Genomic DNA, 15782 nt, shown 5'->3' on the forward strand with positions numbered 1-15782 from the left:
AAAGTATGGTTTTGAAAGCAATAACGAAAATTGGAACACCGTTTTAAAGGCGATGACTAAAATGTAAATGAAAATCGAAGACAAAAATAAAGACGGGCTGTAAAAATGTGAAATACAAAGAAAAAACTTTAATTCATACAAGGTGGAACACATACGTACATTCTGAAACTCTTTCTCAAAAACACATATACTTTGAGTTATATAGAAATATGTACAATTGCGGACCCCTAAAATTCAAAGTTAACGCTACTTATATATACTAATCCTAAAATAACAGTATACAACGGTCGACTAAACACATCATGCCACGTCTCACTTTCATGCAGCCTCCGTCTTCGACGATCTTTCACGTGTTTTTCAGTAACCATTTGATCTTATCTTACTTACACATCATTCGATTGGGCATAGTATGAAGTGAAACTCTGAATTTTGCTAAGTCCTAAATTCTCTAGTCCGACTATGACTTCGACTTTAATCATTTTTCATGTCGTTCAATCATGTCCGTCGAAGCCCTTATAATCATTTATTCTTCATTTTGACTTGACTAAAATCATTATCCGATAACTTTTCTCATATTTATGTTAGTATAGAAAATTTGAGATAAGAGGAAGTCATTAGGTGTCCCAGACTAATACCCAAGTTTAGGGTTAAGTAGCAAAAGGGAGAGATTAATAAGAATCATAGGCATATTTTTCATTTTCATTACACGTACGCACAATCGGAACTAGCACAAAGAAGAACAAAAGAGTTTTCTTGGACCAACAGTTAAATAAAAGCGATCAAAGTCGAAGTACAGAACTCAGACGGAAGAGAAAGGAAAAACCGACGGACGAAGATGATGTTAGACGGAACCGAAGACGAAGAGAAGTTTCTCGCCGCCGGAATTGCCGGCCTTCAGCAGAATTCATTCTACATGCACCGCGCATTGGTAGCTTCTCCGATAAACCCTAACCTTATTCTCTATACTTCAATTCTACTCGCGGTGATCTTAATTTCAGATTCGCCATTGAAATTTCAATCCCAATCGATTTGGATCCGTTTTTCATTTTTTGATTTGTTACAGGACTCGAACAATCTCAGAGATGCTTTGAAATATTCGGCTCAGATGCTTTCTGAGCTTAGGACTTCCAAGCTTTCTCCTCACAAATATTATGAACTCTGTTAGTTCCGCTTTCAGATCCACTTTCATCTTGCTTCTTTTTTTATTGGATTCTGAAATTGATCTGCTTTGTTTCTATTTCAATTTTTTATTTGTATATTGTAACTCTCTCGGCCTTGTTTTAGACATGCGCGCTTTTGATCAATTGAGGAAGCTGGAGATGTTCTTTGAGGAAGAGACTCGTCGCGGTTGCTCCATTATTGATCTTTATGAGCTTGTCCAGCATGCAGGCAACATTTTGCCTCGCCTGTAAGTGACCCGACGGTTTTGTGGAAAATTCTTATCTTATTTGTTTATTGTAAACTGTTCAGATAGGAATTAATTCCAGGATGTTCAATTTAGAGATATATTAACTGTCACAAAGACTGTGAAAATTAGTTTTGTTGTCGTGCTGAGTAAGTATTTTTGAGTTTCTTCTAAGCGTAGATTGTTTTTTTTTTAACACGGAGCAATGCACAGTCCTTTTATTCTAGAAACTGATCATGATGTAACTAACTTTATTGATGCCTTGACTTATGTCCTTATGGTTTTGAAGCTCTAGTGCTAATTTTTCATGAGATGGTTTTCCAGTGGTGTGCTTTTATTCTTTCTGATGAGATGTTAATTATTATGATCAGGTATCTCCTCTGTACAGTAGGATCTGTATACATCAAATCAAAGGAAGCTCCTGCTAAGGATGTTCTTAAGGATCTTGTGGAGATGTGCCGTGGCATTCAGAACCCTGTTCGTGGACTCTTTCTAAGAAGTTATCTTTCTCAAGTTAGTAAGGATAAATTGCCGGATATTGGTTCTGAGTATGAAGGGTAAGCACTAATCAAGCATTATTTGTTGCCCTCTGATTATGTCATGGGCAGTATTATCCTCTTTGCGGTTTCTTGATTGAGTCGTTTGAAGTTTCAACAGACAGACTCACTCAGTTGCACACTTTGACATCATTACTTCTTTTAGTTTTATCAGGACTGCCAGCCAAATATGAAGGCATCAAACTAATCTATTATCTCACTGCACCTTTGCAATGTTGATCAATGATGTAAACTATTGTAGTCATTATAATATTAGAGCCCTCCTTTTTGTTTCCTTTTTTTTTGAAGTTTTACTTTTTATTGTTTTCTTTTATCCTTGTCCGTCTCTGTAATTACACACTGATTTCTACATTTGTCTCGATGATTAGGAAGTGACATTGATTTTAAACTGCAGCAATATAAGGTTGAACCTGATATGTGAATGTCTATTCTGAAAACTGCAGGGATGCAGATACTGTATCAGATGCTGTAGAGTTTGTACTCCAAAATTTCACAGAAATGAACAAACTTTGGGTGCGGATGCAACATCAGGTTGGTTGAATGTTTTTGCATACTGTTAACGCTCTCATGTTTGAACATGCATGTTGTCACCATAGTTGCATGTCATGAGAGTAAAATATATCATGAGGGCATGATTTCTGGTCATGCAGGTGTAGTAATGCATGTGATAAATTCATACTCTTAGCTGACCCTGAGTTGAGGCTTGCTGTCGGGCTTTCTGGTCTGCAGGGGCCTTCCCGGGAGAAGGAGAAGCGAGAAAAGGAAAGGAGTGAGCTGCGAGATCTTGTAATATCCGAAGCCTGTATCTGGTTTGCTTCACTGTGATGGCACTGTATACACGATCAAATGCTTACAGAAGGCTTCTCTTGCTTTTTTTTTTATATTCGGTACATTATTAGGTTGGAAAGAATCTCCACGTTCTCAGTCAGATAGAGGGTGTTGACCTTGATATGTACAAAGATGTTGTACTGCCTAGAGTACTGGAGCAGGTATAATTTTTTAAAAAATATAATGATATTTCTAATTGTCAAAGACACGTTACAGTTTCTAATTTGATAAATGGTTCTCTTTCCTTAATTATATTTGATAGGTTGTGAATTGCAAAGACGAGATAGCCCAATTCTACTTGATGGATTGCATAATTCAAGTCTTCCCTGATGAATATCACTTACAAACTCTTGATGTGTTGTTGGGTGCTTACCCTCAGCTTCAGGTTAGGGAACTTGCAATTTTCAAGTACTACTTCTGAAGGATGGCTTGATATGTATATGTTTTTTCTTCTTCCAAAACAGTGAGATTTCATTCATCCAAGAGGGTACCAAAAAGCAGCGTCAATAAAATATTACCAACATATTTATCGAACAATCTTGAAAGTTAAAGAAAATAAAAGAAACAACTATATATAAATTAGTAGTCAGCACCTTGTCTGAGTTTTCAAACTATAGCACAAGTTTTCATTGGCTATAATACCTGTACAATTAGAACTTGACGAGTGGCTGCATTTGGCATCTCCAATACTTTCCTAAAAAATTGAATTTCAAGTTGGAACTTGCATTAGATGGTTCTAAGTGTGTCCATCCCATAGCCACCTTGTTTGTAATTCGCTTCCGGTGTGTCGGGTTCAGGTATAGGGCACACAAAGTATTAGGCAGGGGGGAGGGGTATACATAGGACTCAGCATGATATAAATAAACAAAGTATTTAGCTGAAATCAACAAAATAAATGATGAAAAATATTAATTTCATCAATAAAATTAACATTGACAAACATACTATGCCAACAAGAAAAATGAAAACTCAATTCTTGTGTCAATTGAGCGTTAAGTAGTTAGATTTTATATTGTTTATTAGTGATTTATACTATGATAGTTTGATCGCGTTAAATAAAAAGTGTAATTTAATCATTGGCATTAATTTCATATTTTCAAAATAATTTCTTTTATTGTTTCCCTTATCTATGCATCTGTTTTCTTGACTAGCAAATTATGTGACAATGGCCCATCATATGCAACGGAGGCCAGCCTAACCATATTTTGTTGCCTTCATTTATCGATGGATTTACAGTTAATGTTGCTGTATTGAGATTTATGCTTTTAAGGTCCATTGATGGGACATTAATACTTGTAGTTTGGTTAAATAAATTAGTATCTGCATTCTTCGACTGCTTGTTGACACCTGTTACTTTGGAAATCAAAGTAACCTTGCCTCTTAGGGGAATCAATCTATGTATAGTGCTGTGGTTTTAATAGCTAAGCATACTATTTATTTTCTACTCTAGATTTATTGACAGCCACGTGATTTAAAGTAGCTATTGTATACTTTGTTCAAATCTATTAAAATTTGCAACCAAAATATCTATTACAGTTTTATTCTGCAAATTCAGTAGGTATTATGACTGACGTGCTTTTTGTCTTTTTTGTTGCTGTATTTTTCAGCCAAGTGTTGACATCAAGACAGTACTATCCCAGTTAATGGAAAGGCTTTCAAATTATGCTGCTTCAAGTGCCGAGGTTTTGCCTGAATTTTTGCAGGTGGAAGCATTTTCCAAATTAAGCAATGCAATTGGCAAGGTATTTTCTTTGGCTTGACAGATCTTGGATATTATAGCTGTGTACCGAAAACATATATAATCCTATGCTGTGTGCTGCCTAAAACTCAAGAAGCATTCATGGTTTGGGTAACTTTAACCAGCACAGACTTTCTATGAAGTACAAATTCAACTTGCTTATCTCCCTATGGGAAGTTTCTAAGTGATGAATGGTATAGTTCTTAATGTGCTACTATTGAAAGGAAAAGTAAATTTAAAAGAAATAGTACAATATTGTAACACGGATCGTAACTCGAGGATTGTAACATGGATCATTAGATCCTACCTAAATTTCAAAATTCTACATCTACATATGCATCAAAAGTCATATAGCTCAAAAAAATAGCCTCTAATCATAACATTAAACTAAACTTTAAATATAAAAAAGGGGAAGGATAGTTACTCCACCCACATTCTTAACAATACACACACACACACATACAAATAGTTATGTTATGTTGTTATTATTTACTTTTGTTATATTATACTGTTATTATGATTAAAATAGGAAAAATAAATGAGAACAGATGACAACGAAATAAATGTGGGTGAATTTTTAATCGAGTTTGGGCTTGAATTTGACCCAAAGTCCAACATGAGTTCGAATCTTATACTTGAGGGGATTTCTTAATGCACCCTATATACTACTAGTACACCATGTGAAATTCCGAAAATGCCCCTCAAATTTCGGAGATGCATCTCCGGACGCATCCATATACACAAAGTTCGTTAGTTTTTGAATCACATCTCAATTTTATGTTAAAATTTGTTCCGGAAATGCATTTCCGGAATGTTTCCGGAAATGTATTTCCAGACCTGTAAATATTGCCCTTGGTTCTTCAGAAAAGCCAATTCCTGTTACTTCACTCAAGCCAAGAAAGAAAACTATGACTTCTGTTTATTTAAAGTTCTTTGAAACCGCTGCTGATGGAAAAACTAGAAAGTGCAAGTTTTGTAGACAAACATATTCCATCGCAACCGCCACAGGTGCACTATTTTTCTTAGCGCACCGAAGCGATTTTTTCTTACACTATACCTGCTATTTAAATTGTGCTTGCTTGTTATATAGGGAATTTGGTTTTCAAATCCTGGTTCCGGAAATGTATTTCGGAGACATTCTGGAAATGCATTTCCGGAATAAACTTTAACATAAAGTTGAGGTGTGACTCAAAAACTAACGAGCTTTGTGTGCGTCTGGAGATGCATCTCCGGAATTTGAGGGGCATTTTTGGAATTTCATGTGGTGTACTAGTAGTATATAGGGTGCATTAAGAAATCCCCTATACTTTATTAGTTGTTGGACCACCAGTATTGTCCTCTCTCTAGAGCCAATACCTCGGGGACGGGTTTACCGGAGGAAAGCTTTAGTCCCTCACCGCCATCTAAAGATACGCCGTAAATAGAGCTTAGATAGTTTGGATTATCGCCTTTCATGTTGGTTTTGTGGAGAGGAGTAGGCCCAATAAGAGCAAACTTATAATATTATAGATGTAAACGATCTAATATTTGAAAATAAAGCTTTGATCCATATTTATATTAGAAATATAGTCTTAAATATAAATATGGATCAAAGCATATAGAGATATGTTATTATGCTTAAAATAGAAAAAGTAGATGAGATCAAATGACAGTGAAAGAAATGAGGAATGGTCAGAATCAGAAAGACAGTGGTGGATGTTTAGCACGACAAAGGGAGGCTATGGCATCCCCAACATTTTCTATTTTTTTCATTAATATAAGTAAATTAAAGTATAGTTTATGCAAAACTCTGTTTGATAATAGTATCACGAGTTCTCGATTGGTGCAGCGGCCAAACTCCTTCTTAAATGTACATGGTAGTTAGTTCGAGCCCAGTACTTGCCTCTTTATGCAATTTTTCTTTAAAGTAACAAATTTAACAATCCGAGGTGGGTTTCGATCCCAGTACATCTGGAAAATAAAGAGGAACTAAACCACTAAACAACCAACTAATTACTATGATGTGTATAAAGTACTGTATATTACTTTAAACATTTGGTCACCTCAAAAAACCAAGTCAAGTTATACTCACAATCACTGGCTGACAGACGTGGTCGCATCACAGTCAATCGCCGGTAGACTAGGTTTTTCTGCAAAAAAAACCAACCCTACGTTCAAACAAACCCAGATGCAATGAACTTGCACTTCTATGATTTGACGGTGATTTTTAAAAAGAAAAATTGTCTTTTTTCTAATTCTGATTTGCATTTGTTTTTCTATCTTAGATTGTTTTTTTTTTTAATATATATTTTTTATTTTGATCATCAACTGTGAAATCTATGATCTTCAACTGTTATACAGGTGATAGAGGCACAGCCTGACATGGCCACTGCTGGAGTTGTAACTTTATATTCATCTCTTTTGACCTTCACTCTTCATGTCCACCCCGATCGCCTAGATTATGCTGATCAAGTGTTGGTATGTTTCATTTTAAACTCTTTGTGCACATCCATGTTATCTTGTTGATTCATATGGTTAATCTGATTAGCATGCAGCCTCTAACATTATTTTATTTCCTTAACTCACAGTAATACTTCCTTTGCTTTCAATGAATGATGGACTATTTTGATTTGATCAGAAAATAGTTATTGCATTTAACTTATCTGCTTAGTTTTATTGGTTATTTTCAAATAAGGAAGTGTACTTAGTCATGGATTTTCTGAAAATAACACCTGACTGTATATACTTGTTAGGGAGCATGTGTGAAAAATCTCTCTGGCAAAGGTAAAATTGAGGACAAGAAGGCAACAAAGCAGATTGTTGCTTTATTAAGTGCTCCATTGGAGAAGTATAATGACATTATGACTGCCTTGAAGCTTTCAAACTATCCTCGTGTAATGGAATTCCTTGACATTCCAACTAATAAGGTCATGGCAGCTGTTATTATTCAAAGCATTATGAAAAATGGAACACGCATTTCTACTTCAGACAAGGTATTTGTTATTTTACTTATTGATCCGCTGTTTGGTGTGAGCTTTTATAAACAAAACCTGGTTTATTTGTAGGTTGAAGCATTGTTTGAACTGATAAAGGGGCTTATCAAGGATTCTGATGTGTCTCCTAATGAAGAGGTCATTTCAGTACCACGACTAGTCATGTTTGACTGTTTTTTAAAATGCCTATTATTTTGGTTTCTCTCATTATGACACCTTATATAATAAAATGTTTTATATTTCAGTAAAAGTAAGATTAGTTTTTCCTTATTTTTGTGATACTTTCTTGTATTTTTTCTTATTTTTTTCCCTGTCCTTTTAGCTGGATGAAGATGATTTTGCTGAGGAGCAGAACTCTGTTGCACGTCTGATCCAGATGCTTTATAATGAGGATCCAGAAGAGATGTTTAAGGTGAATTACTGATATTTATGTGTTATGACAATAATTAAAAAAAATTGGTGTTGTTTTATTTTGCTGGAGTTTTCCTCTTTTTAGCCGAAGTTGATAGTTTCAACTTACTCCACTTTTTAACGGTGGTGCTTCTGTACTGATGTCGTTGGCTATGAGGAACATGCACATAATACACTCATGCTGTCACGGGCAGCACTTGATCACTGTAACTGCAGTAGTTTTCGAATATTTGTGTTTATTAGATCTATTAGCTTAGCTAGTTATTAGTTACAAATTTTGATCTTAGTTGTAGAAGGTTGTGTTTACTATAAATTAGTTGTAACTGCAAAGTACTTTATTTTTCACAATGTTGTAGTTCAGTTTTGTTGAATTGAAACTATCACTTTCTCTCTCTTTCTCTTTTGCCTTCCTCATAATCTATAATACATTTAGATTTAACCTTATAAATGATTGGAAATAAATCTTTATAAGCACTAAAGTTAATTTGGTGTTAACTTAGGCTTAACCTCTTTTCATGTTTTTAGTTAAATCATAAATCACATCTAGTCCCATTCTCCTATGAGTATGAATGCTTTCCTGTATTTTAATGTTTCTAATTTCAATGGAATGACGTCTGATATGTTGTGCACGACTGCATACTTCATAGTTTTACCTCTATTCAGGGAGGGGGGGATTTATGTTTTAGTTTACGAGTTCAACTTTTACTTAAAATTTGAATGGACATGCACTAAATTGCAGATCATTGATACTGTGAGGAAGCACATACTGACTGGAGGACCAAAGCGTCTGCCTTTCACTGTTCCACCTCTTATGTTTTCTTCTTTAAAGGTTTGGCTAACCATTTTGATTAGTCCGCTTCTATTTTACCCTGTTTTACCGTGTTTGTTGATTGCATAAGGATGAATTGATAATGCTGGTGGGAATGACACAGAATGTTGAAGTTGAGTGCAATATTCATGGGCATTATGCAATAATAACTGATTGGGATTATAGTTTCAGTAACATGCTGCTAAGGCTTTGATTTCAAGCTGGAAGCATGTGTAGATAGTTAATTTACTGTCCGTTTTAAACTTTCATAAAGTAAGCAGCTGGGTCAGTAAGTTGCAAATTTTAATTAGGTAGAACTTTCTATTTCCAGATGAAAGCAGTTATATTGAGGGCTCCATTTCTCATTCTGTTGGACATGGTACAATGAGTCACTATATCTAATTGACGCTGAAATGCTATGACTATTTGATTGATGCTTATGGTCATGCTTTTTTGATGCTGTTGTTCCCCGTGTCCGTTTTTCTTGATAGAAATGAACATGACTGTCTACAGCTTCCACGTAAAATGAGATGACACCGTATAGTTAAAATATCATTTCTCATTATTTATATACTATGTGTACTTTACTGTCTACAGTTGGTCAGGCAGTTGCAAGGTCATGGTCAAGAAGAAAATCCCTTTGGAGATGATTCATCAGCATCGCCAAAGAAAATCTTTCAGCTTTTAAATCAGGTAATATGCTTATATAAAGAACATGTCTCTTTTTTTTAAAAATAAAAAAATGCGACCTGCGCCAACCTAGTTGCATATAAATAATTAATTGTTGTTTATACTGAGGATTTGAAGATTTGTTGGTACATCAACGGGTAGGCTAAACAAAAGACATTCTCAAATAATCTATTCTTTGTTGTTTGTTTGTGATAAGTTGGTATACTTGTTAGATGATTATGTGTAGTTGATTTCATTGGTTAACTTGTTTGATGATATCTGTATCTTTTCTATCTCAGACCATTGAGACTCTATCAGGTGTCCTGACACCAGAGTTAGCATTGCAGTTGTGCTTGCAATGTGCTGAGGTACTGAATTATATTTGGTTCTTAGCACATCAAAATGACTTTTCAAACTAGACTTTCTGATTTGTTTTTTTTCTCCCATTAAGGCTGCAAATGATTGTGAGTTGGAACCAGTAGCATATGAGTTTTTTACGCAAGCTTATATTCTATATGAAGAAGAAATTTCTGTAAGTTTAGCATATAAACCCTACTAATTCTCCCTACGACACAATCTCCTTTCCTTTCATGGATTAAGGATAATTTTGTAAGAGTAAGGTTCATCATAATAAAAGTTTATGGTTTAGCCGTGCTCAATTGGACATTTGTGTTATACCAGGATTCCAGAGCACAGGTCACAGCTATCCATTTAATAATAGGAACTCTTCAAAGGATGCATGTCTTTGGTGTTGAGAACAGGGATACTTTAACTCACAAGGCCACCGGGGTGATTATTGAATTCTTTTACTTATGCAGCAATTAATGTATAATACTCCTCTGTGCTCTATTATAAGCAAAATTTGACTTTTTACGATAGTTGAATAACTAATGTATCTGGTCAATATGTAAATCAAATACATGAGTTATTCAATTAATCTAAAAAGTAAATTTTTTCTTATAATAAGGAACGAAGGGAGTATGTTTTAGCATTTTTATATTGAATCTCCTTTTTGGTGCATTTTCATCGGGTAGTATTCAGCAAAGCTTTTAAAGAAGCCAGATCAATGCAGAGCTGTGTATGCGTGCTCACATTTGTTTTGGGTTGATGATCATGATAACATGAAAGATGGAGAGAGGTTTGTTTCTAATTTTATCAATAAAATTTCGAGGAGATTTCAGACATCTGAGCAATGCAAAGATTGTTTAGTGCTTTTCCTAGTTTCTCTTTTGGTTGAACATTATTAGTTGCAGATAGATTTCAATTGTTTGCATGTTCAAATAATCCTATTGTTGTCTATCCATTTTCGAAAACAAACTAGAACTATGCAATATGTAACTATAGAGGCGATATAAATGATTTAATCCAACACAGCTATCCCTCCTGGAAGTTAAGTAGTAAACATATTTGCTCGGCCACTACAAAACCTGATCATAAGTTGGAAATGTGGGAAAAGAGAGAAGAGATGTAGGTCTTTATCATAAAGTTTGAAAAGGAATATGGGAATTTATTTCTTAGTTTATCGGATTATGATTTTTATTGGTAGGTTCTTTATATTAGTATTTTTGCACCAGAGTCTTATTATGCCTTAAGCGGGCTTTAAGGATTGCAAACGCTGCACAACAAATGGCAAATGCTGCACGAGGTAGCACCGGATCAGTAATGCTTTTCATTGAGATTTTGAACAAGTAAGATTAACATCCATATTTCTAAGTTAGGGTTGTTATTCTTTGCTTCTCAACAGTAAACTGGAATGATGATATGTGTGTTTTTGCAAGGTATCTTTACTTCTTTGAGAAGGGGAACCCACAAGTCACAGTTGCTGCTATCCAGGGCCTGATTGAGTTAATTATGAATGAAATGCAAAGTGACACCGCAACTCCAGATCCATCCGCTGATGCTTTCTTAGCCACTACTATGCGCTATATACAGTTTCAAAAGCAAAAGGGTGGTACAGTTGGTGAAAAATATGAACCGATCAAGGTTTGACATGCAGATGACTGATACTGTTGCGTTTGTTATGACTCTCTTTGGAGCAAGTTTGTTCATATGTTGATCCAGCAACTGTTCTGAATTGTCTAGATTTTTACCGCCGAACCACCTGTTAGTGTTCATGATATATAAGCTGACAGCAATGACATGTTGGTCAGTTTGGATTACGTTTCATTCACCATGTACCTATTTGAGATTGAGCAATTTTAAAGTTTGCTAGATCCTTCTCCCCAAAATTGACATTCAGTTTAGACAAAGTTATTTGTAGTACAGTTACTAGATTTAAATTCTTCTAGTTGTGCACAAAGGTTTACGTTACATGGTTTTATGGATTCCTATTGTAGAGTTTACAGATAGATAATTGTTTTTGCTTGTATTTTGTAACATAATTTTGGTACTTGCCAGGGAGTGTGTTTCTTTGCTAGAAGTGTCAAAAAAGCCCTAAATGAGAAAGCCCCAACAATTGGGCCCCTTATTCGGCCCAATTTTTTTAGGCCCCCTACTAAATCAATAATTTTTTGGCCCCTTATTTTTAAGCCCCATCTTATTTTTGGTTTTTGAGGGGCCTAAGTGAGGGGCTCAAAATATAATTTATTTGAAACAAAATATTTTATTTTTTTAAATATATATTTTAAAATAATAAAAAAATTAGAAAATTAATTTTTTTTCTGAAAAAAAAGTAAAAATTATTTTCAAAAATTAAAAAAAAAGTTGATTTTTTCAAGAAAAACATTAATTTTTTTCAAAAAAAAAATAACATAGTCGATTTTTTTTAAAATATTTATATTTTTTATTTTTTCTGAAAAAGTGATATTTCTGAAGAAAAAAATTATTTTTTTCAAAAATAGGAAAAAAGTTGATTTTTTCAAAAATACAAAAAAAATTGATTTCTTTTTAAAATGATAAAGGCGATTTGTTTTTTAAAAAAAAATATTTTTTTTTCGAAAGAAAAAAGTTGATATTTTTCAAAAATAAAAAAATTAATGTTTTCCAACAAAAAAATCGATTTTTTTTCGAAACATAAAATGTCATTTTGTTATAAAAAAAAGAAGTTGATATTTTCAAAAATAATAAAAAAAATGTGATTTTTTTTTAAATTGGCTTTTTTCGAAAATAAAAAAAAACCGACTTTTCCCGATAATAGAAAAAATATCGATTTTTTCCGGAATAATGAAATCGATTTTTTTTATTAAAAAGTTTAGTTTTATTTGAAACAAAGTCGATTTTTTATGAAATTAAAAAAGTCGGTTTTTTTGAAAAAAAAAATTCATGAAAATAAAAAAATAATAATTTTTTCTTTAAAAAAAACAAATTTTTCTTTAAAAAATTAATTTTAAAAAATGATGGGGCCTTAAGCCCTCAATTGAATTTTATGGGCCTTTATTTTAGGGGCCCCATATATTTAAGGGCTCATTTATTTTTTAAATTTTGGGTCCCCTATATTTTTGGGGCCTTAAAAATTAGGCCCTGGCCCCCTAAATTGACAGCTCTATTCTTTGCGCAGCTTGCATTAGTATGGATAGGCGGGAATGGGATATTTTGGATGTTTTTTGAGATAATGATACCTTAGAGTATCTTGATAGTTTTACACCATCTATATATTTACTTATTGATAATCCCAAAGTTGAACTTTATAAACTATTGAGGGGGTGATAACATGGTTTAGTATATAGTACTTTCCAAATATTAGGAATACAAGAAATTGAGGATTGAGGATTGTTTCCGTAAGTAAGTTTTTGAAACAAACAGTAATGGGATACTTATTTTATATAGCACGTAATTTTGTAGTCCTGCATAAATATTTTATTTCCTATATTTAGTTCGCCAGGGTAAATACACAATCTGTTTAAGGCAAAAACAATGAAAATCAAATGTAGTTATAAAACATTATTTTATACTCTTCTGTTCAACTAGAAGAAAAAGTTTATATTAAATTAATTAATATTTTCTTATTATTCTATTATAGAAAAAGTTCATATTTCAAATTTATTATAATGAATTTGAAAAGTGATATTATAGGGACAGACAGGAGGGTGTAGATTTTTAGTTCATGTAATTGTCTCTAAGAAAACAATTGTTAGATATAACACACTTCAAAAGCCACCAAAATTTGCACCTGTCCTAAACAAGTACTTTTAGGAGTGAATATTTTTGTTAATTGTCGGGTTTGTAGCCATCGATCAATTTGATTTTCAAATTTAGTGCGTGCGGTATAGCTTGCTATACTGTATGTCCACAGATCTACTGCGTATATAAGGACGGAATTGATTTGATGGAGTAATTTTTCTCTCTTTCATTTTCCCAATTCGTTAGCACATCTCTGAATGAAAACTAGAAATTGCAAAGAGCTTCTTAACAAAAACAATGATAATTTTTCTGAGAATTAGTTAAATAGATGCCATGAAGAAATTTTGAGAAAATGAAAAGAACGAGCTTTTAAAATTTTGGCTTCAAGTGTGAGGTGAAGTGAGTTGTGTTGTGTGTAACTTAGTGATGTGAATTTATGAAAAAAGAAAATATTTTTTTCTCCAAAAGTTGTTGATTAATATAAATAATAATTATCATAAAGATATTAGTAAACATAGAGGTTAGAGGTTGCAAGTTCTTAATAAACACTCTATAATAAACTAATATTAGATTTTAATATGTTTTTATCTTGAATGTAAGCCTGATTTTTTTGAATACACATATTCCAAAAGCATTACAAATTGAAGATAGAAATGGTACTTTTTTTTAGTTGTTTATAATGTTGTAGTTGATTGGGTCAAGAGATTAAATTTTATTTTTTAATAATTAACAAATTTAACTAATGTTTTTCTTTCAATTCTATCTTCAGCATAATTAACATAACAATCCTAACAATTTATAATCACTTAATTTTATATAAAAGTAAATTAAGGTTAATAGTTACTTTCAGATATCTAAATATATCTTAAAGATTCTCTTTATTGGAAAAACTCAATCATAAGATAAAATGATGAACCAAAGAACAATATAATGAGTGAGAGAATTATGGTGAAATTATGGTTCTATTTCATTAATAACCCAACCTGGATATTTATCAACAATCCAAAACAATCTAGTTAACCAACTATTAAAAAAAAACTCCCAAACATATAAACGATTACACATTTGGTGTAATCAATTACAGGACACTATTGTTTAAAAAAACTGGAAACTAGAGGGGTGATAATAGATTACACCCTGAATGTAATCGATTACACATCAATTATGTTTTATTTTGACTACTGTTGAAGGGTGGTTGATGCGGTGTTTTTCGCAAGTATACGAACGCGTCAGAGTAATATAAAAGATTGTCGAATCCACAGAGACCAAGTGTCAATCTATCGTTATCTATTGTTATGGTGTTTATCAAAGGCAATCAAAATAGGTGTTTTTGGAGTGTGCAATGAAAAGTAAAGTGCTGAAATAAATTTAATTAATAAAGACAGGGTCGAATGTAATTCACGTAATTAATTGATAATCCAAGTACTTGCTAGTAGAGCTACTTACGGGCAATGTTTCCTACTTTGAAAAGAACTAATTTAACAGGAACTGTCGCTTTCGCGTATTCAGAACCGAGTTGTACTCCCTAATCAAACCCTCTTATTGTCACTTATAAAAAGGCGCGCATTGCGTTAGAGTAGTAAACCTATTTTTAAGAAATATAGTTTCTTGACTAAGTTGAAAAGTATTGTAACCTGGATTTCTTAAACAAAAGAGGTTCTTACGAACCAGACTCTAAACTTATAAACGCGTCCGAAAATAGTTTTAAAATCTCTTTTCTTCTTAATGTTAAAATCTCCTAATGAACTAAACAAAGCGCTTTCGCTGTTTTTGAAATAGTTAAAAACAATTAAGTTTAAAAAGACGTTGGACGGCTTTCGATCTTACCCAACGAAATTGAAGTGCGGGAAAACTTAAGTTGAAAGTTAAAATAGCCCTTAAGTGTTTCTACGAACAATTGTACGGATTACTGGTTCAATTACGATCCTTACATTCTAACCTTATAAATTTAGCTAAACATGGTAAAGTAAAAGTGCATTAAAATAAATAAAAGTAGTGCGAGTGCGGAAAGTAAATAATTTAAAGCGAGTGTAGGAAAATAAATAAAAGTAAAGCGAGTGCGGAAAGTAAATAATTTAAAGCGAGTGCGGGAAAATAAAAAAAGTAAAGCGAGTGCGGGAAAATAAATAAAGTAAAGACAAGTGCAGGAAAATAAATAAAGTAAAGACAAGTGCGGGAAAATAAATAAAAGTAAAGCGAGTGCGGGAAAATAAATAAAGTAAAGACAAGTAATAAAAACCTGCTCCAATCGGAGGGTTGAATAAATTGCAATGCGGAAATGAAAATGGCGGCAGGATTAACTTCCTTCCAAAGTGCTCCAAACTCGATTACAGAC

At 33.1% G+C, this 15782-nt stretch overlaps 1 protein-coding gene across 1 annotated transcript; it reads left to right on the forward strand.

The window, feature by feature from the left end:
* Nucleotides 1-609: 609 nt before the first annotated feature.
* LOC127120126 (vacuolar protein sorting-associated protein 35A) lies at nucleotides 610-11698 on the forward strand. Its single transcript, XM_051050518.1, has 21 exons — nucleotides 610-928; nucleotides 1064-1160; nucleotides 1285-1408; nucleotides 1777-1962; nucleotides 2406-2493; nucleotides 2692-2748; nucleotides 2862-2951; nucleotides 3053-3175; nucleotides 4398-4532; nucleotides 6869-6985; nucleotides 7261-7500; nucleotides 7573-7638; nucleotides 7823-7912; nucleotides 8651-8740; nucleotides 9317-9412; nucleotides 9688-9756; nucleotides 9840-9920; nucleotides 10070-10177; nucleotides 10423-10526; nucleotides 10963-11076; nucleotides 11167-11698. The coding sequence occupies exons 1-21, from the start codon at nucleotides 836-838 to the stop codon at nucleotides 11375-11377; spliced, it is 2379 nt and encodes a 792-aa protein (XP_050906475.1). The 5' UTR covers nucleotides 610-835; the 3' UTR covers nucleotides 11378-11698.
* Nucleotides 11699-15782: the final 4084 nt, after the last annotated feature.

The sequence above is a fragment of the Lathyrus oleraceus genome, chromosome 2, assembly GCF_024323335.1.
Source record: "Lathyrus oleraceus cultivar Zhongwan6 chromosome 2, CAAS_Psat_ZW6_1.0, whole genome shotgun sequence".
Classification (NCBI taxonomy): Eukaryota; Viridiplantae; Streptophyta; class Magnoliopsida; order Fabales; family Fabaceae; genus Lathyrus; species Lathyrus oleraceus.

Excerpts from the sequence above, each read along its gene's own strand:
- LOC127120126 (XM_051050518.1), top strand. The coding sequence starts at position 836 with ATGATGTTAGACGGAACCGAAGACGAAGAGAAGTTTCTCGCCGCCGGA. Across the intron at positions 2,749-2,861 it reads GGAGTGAGCTGCGAGATCTT|GTTGGAAAGAATCTCCACGT; the intron begins GTAATATCCGAA and ends GTACATTATTAG. Across the intron at positions 3,176-4,397 it reads GTGCTTACCCTCAGCTTCAG|CCAAGTGTTGACATCAAGAC; the intron begins GTTAGGGAACTT and ends TGTATTTTTCAG.